Source organism: Drosophila ananassae, assembly GCF_017639315.1.
Source record: "Drosophila ananassae strain 14024-0371.13 chromosome 4 unlocalized genomic scaffold, ASM1763931v2 tig00000061, whole genome shotgun sequence".
Taxonomy (NCBI): domain Eukaryota; kingdom Metazoa; phylum Arthropoda; class Insecta; order Diptera; family Drosophilidae; genus Drosophila; species Drosophila ananassae.
In genome coordinates, this window is record NW_025319038.1 from 4,481,412 (window position 1) to 4,494,880 (window position 13,469).

Consider the following 13,469-nt stretch of genomic DNA (forward strand, 5'->3'; position numbering starts at 1 on the left):
TTAAATATTTTAAGGCAAATAAAAGAAACTGCTTTTACGCTTCTTCAATACTACTTTGATGAACCATATACTGCGGACCCCAAATGCATGAACAGATTTCCAGGATCGGTCGAACCAAAGAGATATACGACGTTTTAGTAGTGAAAGGATCATCAAACTCTTTTGACCAGCGCTTTACAAAAGCAAGTACTCCTCTGGCTTTATTAACTGTTACAGAAATATGTTTATTAAATGACAGCTTGTGGTCGAAAAGAACTCCAAGGTCATTCATTAAGGAAACTCGATCTAAAGAGTAATTCCTAATTGAGTGCGAGATGATAGAGGCTACGATGCTACGATTAAACGTACTTTGAGCAGTTTAGTGAGAGGAAATTATTAGAGCCCCACAAGAATACTTCATCAAGGTCAAATTGCAGATGTCTATGAAGGAAGTGGTCAGAGAAAGAAAAACAGTGCTTGACATAATTAGCATACATAAGTGTAGAAGCATAGCTCACGACACTAGGAAAGTCGTTAACAAAGAGGATAAATAGAAGAGGTCCTAAGTGACTGCCTTGCGGAACACCAGATGTAACTTCTATAACATGAGATGTGATGTTCTTGAACAAAACCCGCTACGTACGATTCGATAGATATGGAGTCATCCACTGTATGATATTAGGAGGAAAACCCATAAGAAAAAGCTTTGCTGAAGTCGGTGTAAACTACATCGATTTGCATTCGTATTAGATAACCCTTGTGGACGATCGAAGTGAATTCTAGCAGATTGGTTGTTGTAGAACGATGCTTGACAAAACCACGCTGGGTGGGGGAAATTATGCTTTTGCAATAATGTTACTGTTGCGATGTTACCAGTTTCTCCAGCAGCTTGGGAATCGCAGAAAGTTTAGTAATTCCGCGGTAGTTTTCTATAAGTATTTTAGAACCTTTCGTATTAAGTGGAATATTAAAAGATTCATTCCATCTCTTGTGAAGGCATGAAAGGTCCAAAAATAAATTGAATAGGGTAGTAAGAGGGTAGCAGTACCTGAGAATACAGCTCGGGACATTATTAGGACCAGCAGAAAATGAGATATCCAACTTATCGGACGAATAAGTTGTTTAAAAAAGTTAAGCAAAGAGATTAGCAATACCTTATACTGAAGAATCAGAAATATTTTTATAAGTTAGGGAAGGAGGAAAAAGACTGGATTTACCTTTCATATTGACAAACGAATAGAAAGAGCTCGGATCATTTCGGTAGTTTGCCTTACAATTCACGATGTAACACTCAGTATCAGTAATAATAAACTGGTTGCGAATGTGAAGAAAGTTTGTCTGATGAAACAAAGATCCAGACTTAAGACACATTTTTTAAGCTCTAGATTTCCTGTTTTTAAGACGAGAAAGGTGTTTATTAAACCAAGGTGGTTTCGTTGATGAAGACGATGAAACTACAGGAACAAATTTGTCCAACGCGTTGTGGATTACATCATAAAAAGAATCAGTAGCAGCTAAGTGATTGCGAAGAGCATTGTAATCCGTTTTTCGGAAAAATTTAGTATGATGCTGAGCCTTATAGATAGCATGAATATTAGCGACATCAATTAACACAGAGACCAATAGTTTAGGATGGCGTAAGTCCTCAGGAAGCGATAGTGGTGAAGACCGATTTACAGTCACAGAGGATATTCTATTAGAGAAAATAAGGTCTAGAGAGTGTGTTAAGGATGGGGTTAATTTGGAAAAGAGCAATTTTAATTAATTCATCAATAAAGTCGTTGTGACAAGTGGCACGCAAGGAATTGTCATCTTCACACGGGATCCAGGAAATTTGGGGAAGGTTAAAATCATCCATAATTAGGACAAAATCAAAGTCATTGACGAATGATAAAATGAACTTAATAGCCTCAAGGTGGTGAAAATATACAGTATCCTCAACCGATGGAGGTATATGGGAACAGGTCATGAAAATATGAGACGAACCAACAGCTATTTTTACTGCGATGAACTCGATTCCTAACTGATTCGGGAAAGAGATTAGTTCAGCTGAGTATTTATTATTAACAGCAATGAGGACACCGCCTGCAAAAGATTGCCTATCCATTCGAAATAGTAGGATTCAGGAATTACAATTTTGAAAAAATATATGCTACGCTTATGTTTAAAATTAAGATCCAACCGCTAATTCATTAAAAGCTACCTTAAGATGGTTTAAGAGGTGACTCCTGACATCATCCACAGTGGGCATCCGGCATAAGGCGGGATACAAATATAGCTTCACGAGGTGCAACAGCTCTAAGCGCAAACCCAGATGATCTTTATTCAGGCGCCACACCAGTGGCGGCCTAGAAGAAGGAGAGGCCTAGAAGACGCTAGAACAATTGGTGCCACAGGAACCTGCAGGTTTTCCAACGATGGAGGATCCAAGACAATAGGTAGACCAAGACTTCTTGACGATTTCATTATCTGACGTGGTGAACGGATCACTTCCACAAGAACAACAGTAGGCGATGAAGTATTAGGCGTCAAAAATGTGTCCGAATGAATCGCATAAGAAGCAGGAGTACCCAATAAATTGACCGCCATCGGGTTGTTGTTCGGAATTTTTCTCCATGGAAATTCACTTAATAACTTGAGACCAAGAAATTGGGTCTCAAGTGTAAAGAATTGCTCATTAAGTGCAGAAAATTGCTTTCGGACATCTAGAAAGCCGTTTCGTGTCTGCTTTTGAAGGTCCGCATCTCAGACTCAATGTTAAAATAATTAAATATAAAAATTATTTTGCATGTTTCATTATTCGTTATGTGAATTTTTTCAGAGCAATTGGCGCATGTTTTCGGGCTTTTACAGAAGGTGGAGGGGTGTCCAAATATTAGACAGTTACAGCATCTACTTGGGGGTATGGTCTTACACTTGACTTCTTCGTATCCTATCCATAATTTGTCGGGTAGGGTAAATGTATAAAAGGTTAATACGATTAGGCCTGTTCCTGTCGTTGTGTTTATATCGTTGGTGTCTTTTTTTAGTATTTCAATACTATACGTCAATAATGCTCAAGACGTTAATATCGCTTTGAAGTTTTAGTTGCTCCAAGATTTCTTTTACGTCAATCTTCCGTAGTCGTTTGAAAAAAATGCATGTAAAATAATCAACATGCTTAGTTGCAGCTGTTGTTATCAGCATGTATTCTTGTCTGTTTTGTCTCCCCGTTTCGCATGCGCTTTATTGTTATTTGTAGCGTATGCCCTTTGGAGAGCTTTGGTAGAGCTTCTGCGCAAGCTCTTGGTTATGCGTTTGTTGTGATGTGGCATTGATTGAAGCAGCATAGAGAAGGGTTAAATGTTGAAAATCTTAGTTGAAACGCGTCTATTTATTCGGCTGCTATTAAATACTACTAATAGCATAACAGAGGAGTTTAGCGTTGTTAAGAGGAGCCCCGTAAATATTCGTGATACTCCAATGAGTTCCTTTTTAAAACTGTTTTTATTTCTTACAATTCTCTTACAAGAAACATACATGAAAATCTTAAATCTATTTAAAACTACTTATCAACGGACTGCTCGCTGACATGCTATGTGACCCTTTCTTAAGTGCTTCAAGTGCACCACATAAATATTTGGTTAGACTGCAGGAGATCGTCTTTCAAACCATGCTGTTAATCACTTATTCACATGGGTCCGATCTCCTACATTCTATGTTTGGAATTCTTATCGTGTTCAATGCTTGAACATTCTGCGAAGGGCCACAAAAAAGGTGTACATTTTGGATATTTTTAAATTTTTTTTCTTCAATATTAGAAAATTATTATTATTATAATTGTTCGATGACAATATGTCGTTAATTATTAAATTCTATTTTAGAATGTTAAATATTTAAACATTGTTTAAAATTACATATTATATTAGCTCCCATGTTCAACTTAATGTTTGAACAAGCGTTTTGTGTTCTTCAACGCGGACGGGGAAGTTGTGAAAAGTTTCTATTTTGAGTAGTTTTTGTGCTTGTACATAGTTTTAAGTTTTGAGATCTGGGTACCAGATCTGGTTTACTTACAGGGTTCAATTGCTCCATTACAGGCGAAGTCTACCATTTTTTTATTATAAACGGTGATATTTTTTAAAATTTTTCATTCTCGGTTGTGCTAATTATAATGTATGTTGGTTCAGCCAACGATCGGTCGAGACCTATTTCCTAGTAAGTTCTCTAGTTCTTTGTGTTTCTTGTTTTATTTGCATAGCTTGCAAATAACTGTTAACCGTTTTTTTGCTTACGCTCTGTTTGCGAGAGCAACCGAAAAAAAGCATGCCGTTTCGGTTTCTCTCTGAGCAGCACCCTTTGTTTCGTTTTGTTTCGGTTTTTTGTTGAACGAATTACGATGAGCCAATTACACAGGCCAACAGCAAAAAATCTCCACGCATAATTTTACCTGCTCCATAACCTTTAGGCTCCCCTGAACCAAAGTCCAGAACAAACATAGGTTCTATCATCCACCGTTTCCGCGGTACACCTAAGAGAAGAAATTGATCAAATTTTACCATATATTGAATTATGTAGGCCGTGAAATGGCTACGACCATCATTGTTTCCAGTACATATCATTTTTGAAATGTATGTGTACCAACTAAAATTAAAAAATGGTATCTAGCAGTTACCATATCTTTGGAATACTCATCCAAAGTTGAAATCTCAGATTTTCTACGTTAATTTTTGCTCTTCTATGATTTTTCCCCAAACATTTTTCTATGGAAGATTTTTATTTTTTTATTGAAATCAGTAGATCATACCATGTTTTAATTTTGGATTTAAGGAAAAACTCGAAATAATTTTATTGAATTTAATATAGGTGGTTCAACAATATTTTCTTAAATTAAATTGGAGTTTTTAATATCATATTTTCAAAAAGTCATGGCTATCTATAACTTCTGTAAAGCTTTACTAAACAAGCTGAACCTGCAATAGATACGTTTTGAATATAGAAACAGTTTTAGATAGCCATGACTTTTTGAAAATATGAGATTAAAAACTCCAATTTAATTTAAGAAAATATTGTTGAACCACCTATATTAAATTCAATAAAATTATTTCGAGTTTTTCCTTAAATCCAAAATTAAAACATGGTATGATCTACTGATTTCAATAAGAAAATAAAAATCTTCCATAGAAAAATGTTTGGGGAAAAATCATAGAAGAGCAAAAATTAATGTAGAAAATCTGAGATTTCAACTTTGGATGAGTATTCCAAAGATATGGTAACTGCTAGATACCATTTTTTTAATTTTAGTTGGTACACATACATTTCAAAAATGATATGTACTGGAAACAATGATGGTCGTAGCCATTTCACGGCCTACATAATTCAATATATGGTAAAATTTGATCAATTTCTTCTCTTAGGTGTACCGCGGAAACGGTGGGTGATAGAACCTATGTTTGTTCTGGACTTTGGTTCAGGGGAGCCTAAAGATTATGGAGCAGGTAAAATTATGCGTGGAGGAAAAAAAAAGTTGGAAATTGTCGGCCTGTGTTATGAAACTCTCGTCTACCGAACATCGCTCAATGAGAGATTCGAGTGACGCTCGCAAAGAGCGACTCAGTAAAAGACCGATTGACTGAAAAAGTCAGCGCAAAAAGTCTTTTCAATAATTTGTTTTCGTTTTGCTGCACAGTGCACTGCACAGTCCACTGCAGTGGTACATGGTACATGTAATTTTCACAAAAAAACTTCTTAAAATTTTAATCGTTAATTTTTCCAATTTCAAACTAATATATTGATTATTTTAATTTAAAAATGAATAGTTTATCTTTTTAAATTCATTTATTTTGAGTTAAGCTTAACATCTAATATAAAAAATATAAACATATAAATTAATATATATAATTAAATATAAAAAAATGATGCACATTTTTATTCATTTCTCGTCTCATTTTCAATAAATTTGATGAATCACTGTTTACACGAGAGATTTACATAGCAAATTGACAGGTTGAGCCTACGAAACTTCACATACACACATCCATGCACAAAAGACTTTTTGAATTGTCGAAAAAAGTGTTCTTCGACTGAGCGTGAGCAAAATGAGTTGCGTGAGTTGCTCTCAGACTTTTTGCTCAAAGTCTCAGTGACAAACACTTATTTTGAGAGTGCACGAATCGGTTAACAGTTATTTGTTTATTTGCAATCTAGTGCGAAGTAGTTGCGGCTGATATTTATAGATATTTATAGATTATATTATGTTATAGATTACATAGATTACGGATATAGATTATATTATATTATATTTATAGATTAAGCTTATAAGCTGTCGTTAAGAGCGTAGCTTAGCGCCCGTCTTTACTTTTTGAAGTTCGATATGAAAGTTATATTAGTTTTTAAATAAAAAATTTTATATTCAATCGTACCAAAAAGTTTTAGAAAAGGTATTAAGTTTTGGAGAAACTTGGGGGGAAAAAGAAGGAAATTTAAAATTTTCAATAAATTGGAGCTATCTTGAACATTCAGGGAACATTGAAATTTTTTTTTCGTTTGATTAAATTTACTAATCAGTAAATCTCTTGAATACGAGTTGATTGGTGACTGAATTATCCTGATTAGACATTCTGGTCAGAACTAAAAAAAAAGTTTTCATTTTTATACCCTTGCAGAGGGTATTCTAATTTTGTCATAAGTGTGCAACTCAGTAAAGGACCCAAAAAACTATGTATATTTTTGATCAAGATCACCTTCTTAGCCGATACTAACATGTCCGTCTATTTGTTTCTGCCGATTTAGTCTCTCCGTATTGAAGATATCGAGTTGAAACTTCTTTTGTTTGCAGATAGGATATGATGGAACGGACGGGATCTGTCGACTATATCCTATAGCTGCCATATAACTGATTGATCGGAAATGCCATAACTTTGGTGTTTTTTTAAGTTAGAGGGTTGGGACTTTCCACACATGTTATAACATATTTGACCAAAATATCTTATGTACAAAATTTCATAAGGATCGGCCGACTATATCCTATAGCTGTCATAGAACGATCGGAATGCCATAACTTTGTTGTTTTTAAGTTAGAAAGATGGGATTTGGTACAGATTCTATTTTGGGCAAAGTAATCTGATTTGCCAAATTTTATAAAGATCGGCCTCATATATTCTATAGCTGCCCTATAACTGAACGATCGGAAATGACACAATCTTGCTATTTTAAAGATGCTTGGGGCTGTTTCCAACATTTTTATTACAAAATTTATTTAATGGTGAAATTCTCACAAAGATCGGCCAACTATATTCGATCCGATATACAAGTACATATATATGGATATACTTCTATATATTATAATATTTGCTGCTACCTAACTGCAAGGGCATATAAACTTCGGCTCCGCCCGAATGTATATGTATTTCCTTTCTTGCTTTATATGATATCATTTTTAGTGAAATTTATTAGTTTAAGGAATTTTTGTTGGCACTTTGTTCATATGTGTACTGTTTTAAGTGTATAATTAAACATTTTTGACAAGCTATGTTTTAAACGAAATATCAGCAAGCAATATATTATTAACTGTTTGAAATGTACTTTATTGCAGAATAATTCGGCAAATACTGATCGCAAAGGAGAGCAAAGATATGGAAACTAAGACAATTAAAAAGGTTAAAACCAAAAGATCGAAAAGATGTGAATATGATAACCAGAATATAAGCATGGTACGAATGATAACCACAAAAATATATTTTGTATATAGTTTTTGGAACTCATAGAATTATGTCCTTTTATTTTCAGAGGAGCAGTTTTAATAAATTTGATGAGCTTGAAAAGCAAAATTTACTTCATCTGCTACCCAACGATGATAAAAAGTTGGAAGTACATAAAGTAAGCCTAGAAGACGTTGAACTTGCTTATAAACGAAATTTAAATAATTATAACTTAATTTTTACTTTATGTGCTTAATTAATCCGGAAAGTAATTTATATATTTTACTTTATTAGAATTCAACAATTGAGAAAAATGCTATGTGCCGTCAATGCAATAAGGCCGTGTATAAAATGGAAGAAATAATTCTACGAATAAAAACTGAAACGGTTATTTTTCACAAAACATGCTTTCGTTGCAGAGATTGTTTAAAGCAACTAAGGTAATTATTATACCATCTTGCTGACCATTAAACTAAAAAGTTTTTGATCTGTCGGTGCAAAGCATATATCTGACTTCCATATTTGCATGCTTTATTTTAAATGTCGCGAATCTTAGAGACTTTTTTAAATAGAGCTCTGCCAATCAGATTTGGCACATAGACTCTTATGATACCCACGCAGATCAAGTATGTGTCAAAATTTTTTCACGCCCCCTAGGTTAAACTATGCAATAAAAGTTCTTTTGCACACAAGTTCATAGTTATGCAATTGCTTTATTGGAATTAAGCTTTGACCGGCCGCTGCGCTTAAAAACCAAAAGAACTGGTAGCGTTACATTTTGGTGACCCCAATTGCGCCCCTAATTTCGACCAATTTAAGTGCCCCACAAGAGCTATTGAATCAGCTGCCTTAAGCGGGAAAGAATGCTACGGAGAATAGCATCCAGGGGATGGAGGCATCATAAGGTGAAGGCTGTATCGTACGGTAAAGGCTTCGGCGCTGGAAATTACTGATGCGGACTAAGAAGTGCCCCTTCATATTTATCAATCCTTTTAATAATCGGCGCTTAACATTCCAGTCTTATATTAATGAAATCCTACAGCTTCGTTTGGTCGAGCCAGTATCGGTTGCTACCGAGGTTCATTGCCTTGCCAATGGTCAGCTGTCCGTACGTTGAAGTGGTAAAGCTGACCCGCTGCTTTATATGCAAAAATATTTATCACTGCAAAAATCCCGCTGCAAAAATATTTCTAGTAGTGATATCGCAATGAAATTTTGTCCAAAAATCTATCTATTTTAAACATCTATCTATTTTAAACATACTGTAAAAAAATCGTATCGTATAGCATGTCGTATAGCTCCATACAAACGGATGGAGCGACTTTTCATTAAAAATTTTTTTTTTTCCAATACTAAATAAAATATTTGACATTTTATTACAAACGTTGGTTAAATTGTAATCCCTAAATAATCCCCATCTGTAATCCATGCCAGAAATTTTACGTAACTTGGTATTAAGTTGAAAGATATTTTACTAATAACAAAACTACGAATAAGCAAATATTGATGTTTACTCATATTTGTATCAGGAAAGAGTGATAAGACTTTAACAAGATTAAATTCTGTAAATTCTGTTGAGATGAATTCCATGCGCGTAATATTGTAGCAATAGATTCTTCGGTTTTTGACAGATCAGCAATTTTCAGACGCTTCTTTAAAATCTGCTTTGGGTCATCCACGGTCAGGATTTTTCGATGTTGATTGGGCGCATCTTTCATTGAACCAATCAGATTGATATTGGAGAATTGACGATTTCATGCGTTTTTAATTTACCCAAAACGTTACAATCCTTTTGCAAACGTATTCAATTCGCTTTGATACTTCAATCTTGTCAACAATATAGCCGTTTTTAATAATATTTGCTATATACCTTCAATCAATTTTGTGCGCCTTTCAATGGCGCTACCCTCTTCGCTACACCATACATTAAAAACATAAACGTGAGAATACACACTTATAAGAAGAACCTATTAAAGTTTAAAGCAATGGAATAAACAAAAATTAAATCAAAAGTATTAATAAATGAAAAACTATTAATAATAAAACAATCACACGAGCGAAAACAAATTTTTGTAGTGCAAAACTGACCCTTAAAAAGTTAAGAGGGTGTTAGAACTTTCACGATTTTAAGTACATCTGCAAATTTCTGCAAAAAAAAATGTACACATTTATTACCTTAAGAGCCAGGCGAACACATTGGTATACAACTTAATTGTGGATTTTTGTGGTGTCACTACTAAAACTTTAGCTAAACATAAAAAGGATGTTCAAAATATAGACAAAAAACATGTATTTTTTCAAATTATTATATCAAAAACAGTTTAACAAGTAAAATTTTTTATATCTCAAATTTTAGAAAATACGTTCAACTTCAAAATCCATCACAAATATTTTAAATTTGGATACGTAATAAATGATCTGACCACTTCCAAGTTCGGTTTTGTTCTGAAAAATTCGCGATGCGCGCAAGATGCACTGTGAAAATAAACACCTGCACTCAATTTCAATTCCATATTTGGAAAGAACGGTTAATTTTCCAGACAAACCTAGTATGCCACAAAGAAGTTTGGACAATTTAGAAGTGATTTGTTTACTTTTCCTACATTTTTGTTGTTATGACTTTTTTTTATTTTTGTTCTATGGACGCAACCACTGTGCAGCGTGCTCTGTTGATATTTAAAGCGCATGCGCCAGTTCGTATATTACGAACTGAATTCTGAAGAGAATTTCTAGAATGGGATTGCTGTGATCCCCATGGAAAATTGGGGTACCAATTCGGTTGCTTAAAAAGGGGGGCCGCGTGATTCTAGCTGGTTCTAGTGGCGTGATTCTAGCGGGTGTTAGTCTAATGTTGTTTTTGCCGTGGCCGGCTCAATATGGGGAAATTTTTGTATTTCATTTCTCAAGCTTGGTCCGTCGTTAGCGTGCTAGATGCGAGTGTGGGAATGTTTACATGATAAGAGCTCAAAAGAGCTTGGTGGCAAGAGCCCAAAAAATATGGCTTAAACTTCTAGTTAATTCTCCCCCTCCTAAGATGAATCTTCCCAATTCATTACATTTGTGCGGTGAGGGAGGTGATTTTATTATTAAGTTCAATATTTCTTTTAGTTTCAATTTTAGTAATGGATTCTGCAATGGTTTCAATTTTTGAAATTTCAAATTCTTTTTCAATATTGGTTCGTTTTACTTGAATTTGTTTTAGCATTTTAAGTATAATTTTACGTGATTTATATATGGCAAAAAGGATAAGTATTACAATTAATAATTTTAGTTCAAGGAATATTTTTGTATAATATTTCCTATTTTTACAAATGGGTTTATAATGCTTCTGTTGTCTAAACTTAGTTCGGAATCATTGGAATCTGTTATTATATAACACAGTGTAACAGTGATTTTGAACTTTTGAAGTGACATAGTAGGAATTGTTTATTGGATCGAGTATATCACAAAACCATATTTGAAATATTTGTAACACCCTCAAGTCTTGATTTATGGTTAAAAAACCGTTTTTCGGGACTTCTTTGCGCTTAAAAATTCCTGGACGCGTTTTTTTCAACCGATTTGAAAATTTTCGGTGTTTTTCAATAGTTAAATGTTGTAGCTTTTGAAAAAAAAATATATCTTGGATTTTGTTAAACAAAAAGGACAACATTTTTACACCTGAAACTGAAGTTTTCGACTTTTATTCGTGTTTTTCGGATTTTGACGCCAGTTTTTCGGTACAATTTACAAAAATTCTGTCATTTTTGCCACATATCAATGTTGTCGCTTTTCCCAAAAATAGTCAATAAAACCATGGGAGCACTATAAGAAGAAGAGCATATTCCTGTCTTATACACACAGGTACTCCGGAGCGCACGCAAGGTTGAATTGACTTTTTTTGGGAAAAGCGTTATAACTTCACCAATTTTCATTATTTTTTGATGAAATTTGTCTAATTTTATTCAGAATTAATGAGACAACATTGATAGGTGGCAAAAATGACAGAATTTTTGTAAGTTGTACCGAAAAACTGGCATCAAAATCCGAAAAACACGAATAAAAGTCGAAAACTTCAGTTTCAAATGCAAAAATTTTGTTCTTTTTGTTTAACAAAATCGAAGATATATTTTTTTTTAAAAAGCTACAACATTTCACTATTAAAAAACACCAAAAATTTTGAAATCGGTTGGAAAAAACGCGTTCAGAAATTTTTAAGCGCAAACAAGTCCCGAAAAACGGTTTTTTAACCATAAATCAAGATTTTAAGGGTGTTAGAAATATTTCAAAAATGGTTTTGTGATATACTCGACCCAATGAACAATTCCTACTATGTCACTTCAAAAGTTCAGAATCACTGTTACACTGTGTAATCTATTATTTTAGTTTGTGCTGTTTGTAACTTTAGTGGTAAGTCACTGTAATCTATTTTGTTAAATAAAATGTCGTATGGTTTTTGATTTGTTAATGAATGAATTTCCATATTATAGCTTTTCGGTGCTCTTATAATAACTTTGGGATATTCTAGGAGACTGTACTCGTCTTTAAAACAACGAGCTATCTCATTTAAGGTTGAATGGGGTTCATCAACTTATCCATTCGAAAGGCTATGTGTGGGGTCTGCGTAATGGATTAAAATACCAGTGTTCGTCCGTAGAGCGTTATGCGGCCACTACGTCGAACTTGAACTCGCGGGCATAGCGGTAGGTCCCGGAGTCGTAGTCAAAGGAACGTATAAAGGTTCTGACTAAATTACCTGGATTCTGTAAGGGACTGATCGGTTGAACAGGTGCTTTCTGTGATCAGGCTGGAGTTGATGATGGGGTACTTGAAGTCCTGGGCTGGTTCTCCTCAAGTACAGGTGGTATGGTGGTTCGGCTGATTCCGTATCGGCCGGTCCTAATTGTGGTCCGTTTCACGGGAGCAACACTCGAAGTAGGTTGGGTAGCGCGGGGTCTACTCGTGGTCCGTTTCACGGGAGCAACACTCGAAGTAGACTGGTAGGCCGCGGGTTCTACTTGTGGTCCGTTTACACAGGAGCCACTCAAAGTAGGTTCGATGATGAAAGTTGTACTGGTGGTCCGTTTACACTGGAGCCATACAATCAAACTTTGTCGTGGCTCGTTAGCTTCTGGTGTCAAAGCCGTCGTATTACCGACAACTTGTTCTGCCTTGATATTAGGAGCTGATTCCGGTCGCACTGGCCCCATTACAATCCATCCAAGCGCGGTATTTTTTAATAGTGGCTGTCCTTCTCCCAAATGTGCCTGTTGTGGCCTCATAAGCTGGGAGATGATTTCGGCGCCCAACAACAGATCAACATTCTGCAGCGCAACTGAGTTGGAATATTTCTTGGCGCTCAAATGCTGTTGAAAGGATTAAAATTGATGTAAAGCTAGGTTCGTTATCTGTCATAATTAGTTTAACTTGGGGAAATTTTTGAAGTATTTCATAAACTTTTAAATCAATATTTGTTTGTTAGTAATTTCTTTTACAACAAGGTATTTGGAATAGGAATCAATGCACGTTAAGAAGTTTAGGTTTTGAGCATAATAAATGTCGATATGTAAGTATTGGTCTTCAATTTTTAAAACGGGGCTTCTCCAATAGGTATTTGAGTCGGGTTTCTGTTATATTTGCTTACAAATTTCACAATTTGCTATATATTCTTTTAATTTTTTTGTGCAGATTCGGCCAATAGTATAATCTGGTTGTTTGTTTATAATTCTCACCTAATCCTCGGTGCGCTCGACAGTATGTTTCCTCTATAATTATAGCTTTAACATCATTATTTTTTATGTCTACAAAAAAACTTTTTGTATATACGAATAT

At 34.6% G+C, this 13,469-nt stretch overlaps 1 protein-coding gene across 2 annotated transcripts in view; it reads left to right on the forward strand.

The window, feature by feature from the left end:
- The window catches only part of LOC6506040, a 239,957-nt gene that overhangs the window by 17,715 nt on the left and 208,773 nt on the right, over positions 1 to 13,469 (forward strand). Inside the window, exons 1-4 of one of the 2 annotated variants that reach the window (XM_044717770.1) lie at positions 4,143 to 4,176; positions 7,553 to 7,670; positions 7,747 to 7,836; positions 7,953 to 8,098. In XM_044717770.1, the coding sequence (XP_044573705.1) occupies positions 7,593 to 7,670; positions 7,747 to 7,836; positions 7,953 to 8,098 (314 nt within the window). In that variant the 5' untranslated portion in view covers positions 4,143 to 4,176; positions 7,553 to 7,592. Of the gene's footprint in view, positions 1 to 4,142; positions 4,177 to 7,552; positions 7,671 to 7,746; positions 7,837 to 7,952; positions 8,099 to 13,469 lie in introns of those variants that run through there. The other variant, XM_014904239.3, reaches the window with a different exon arrangement.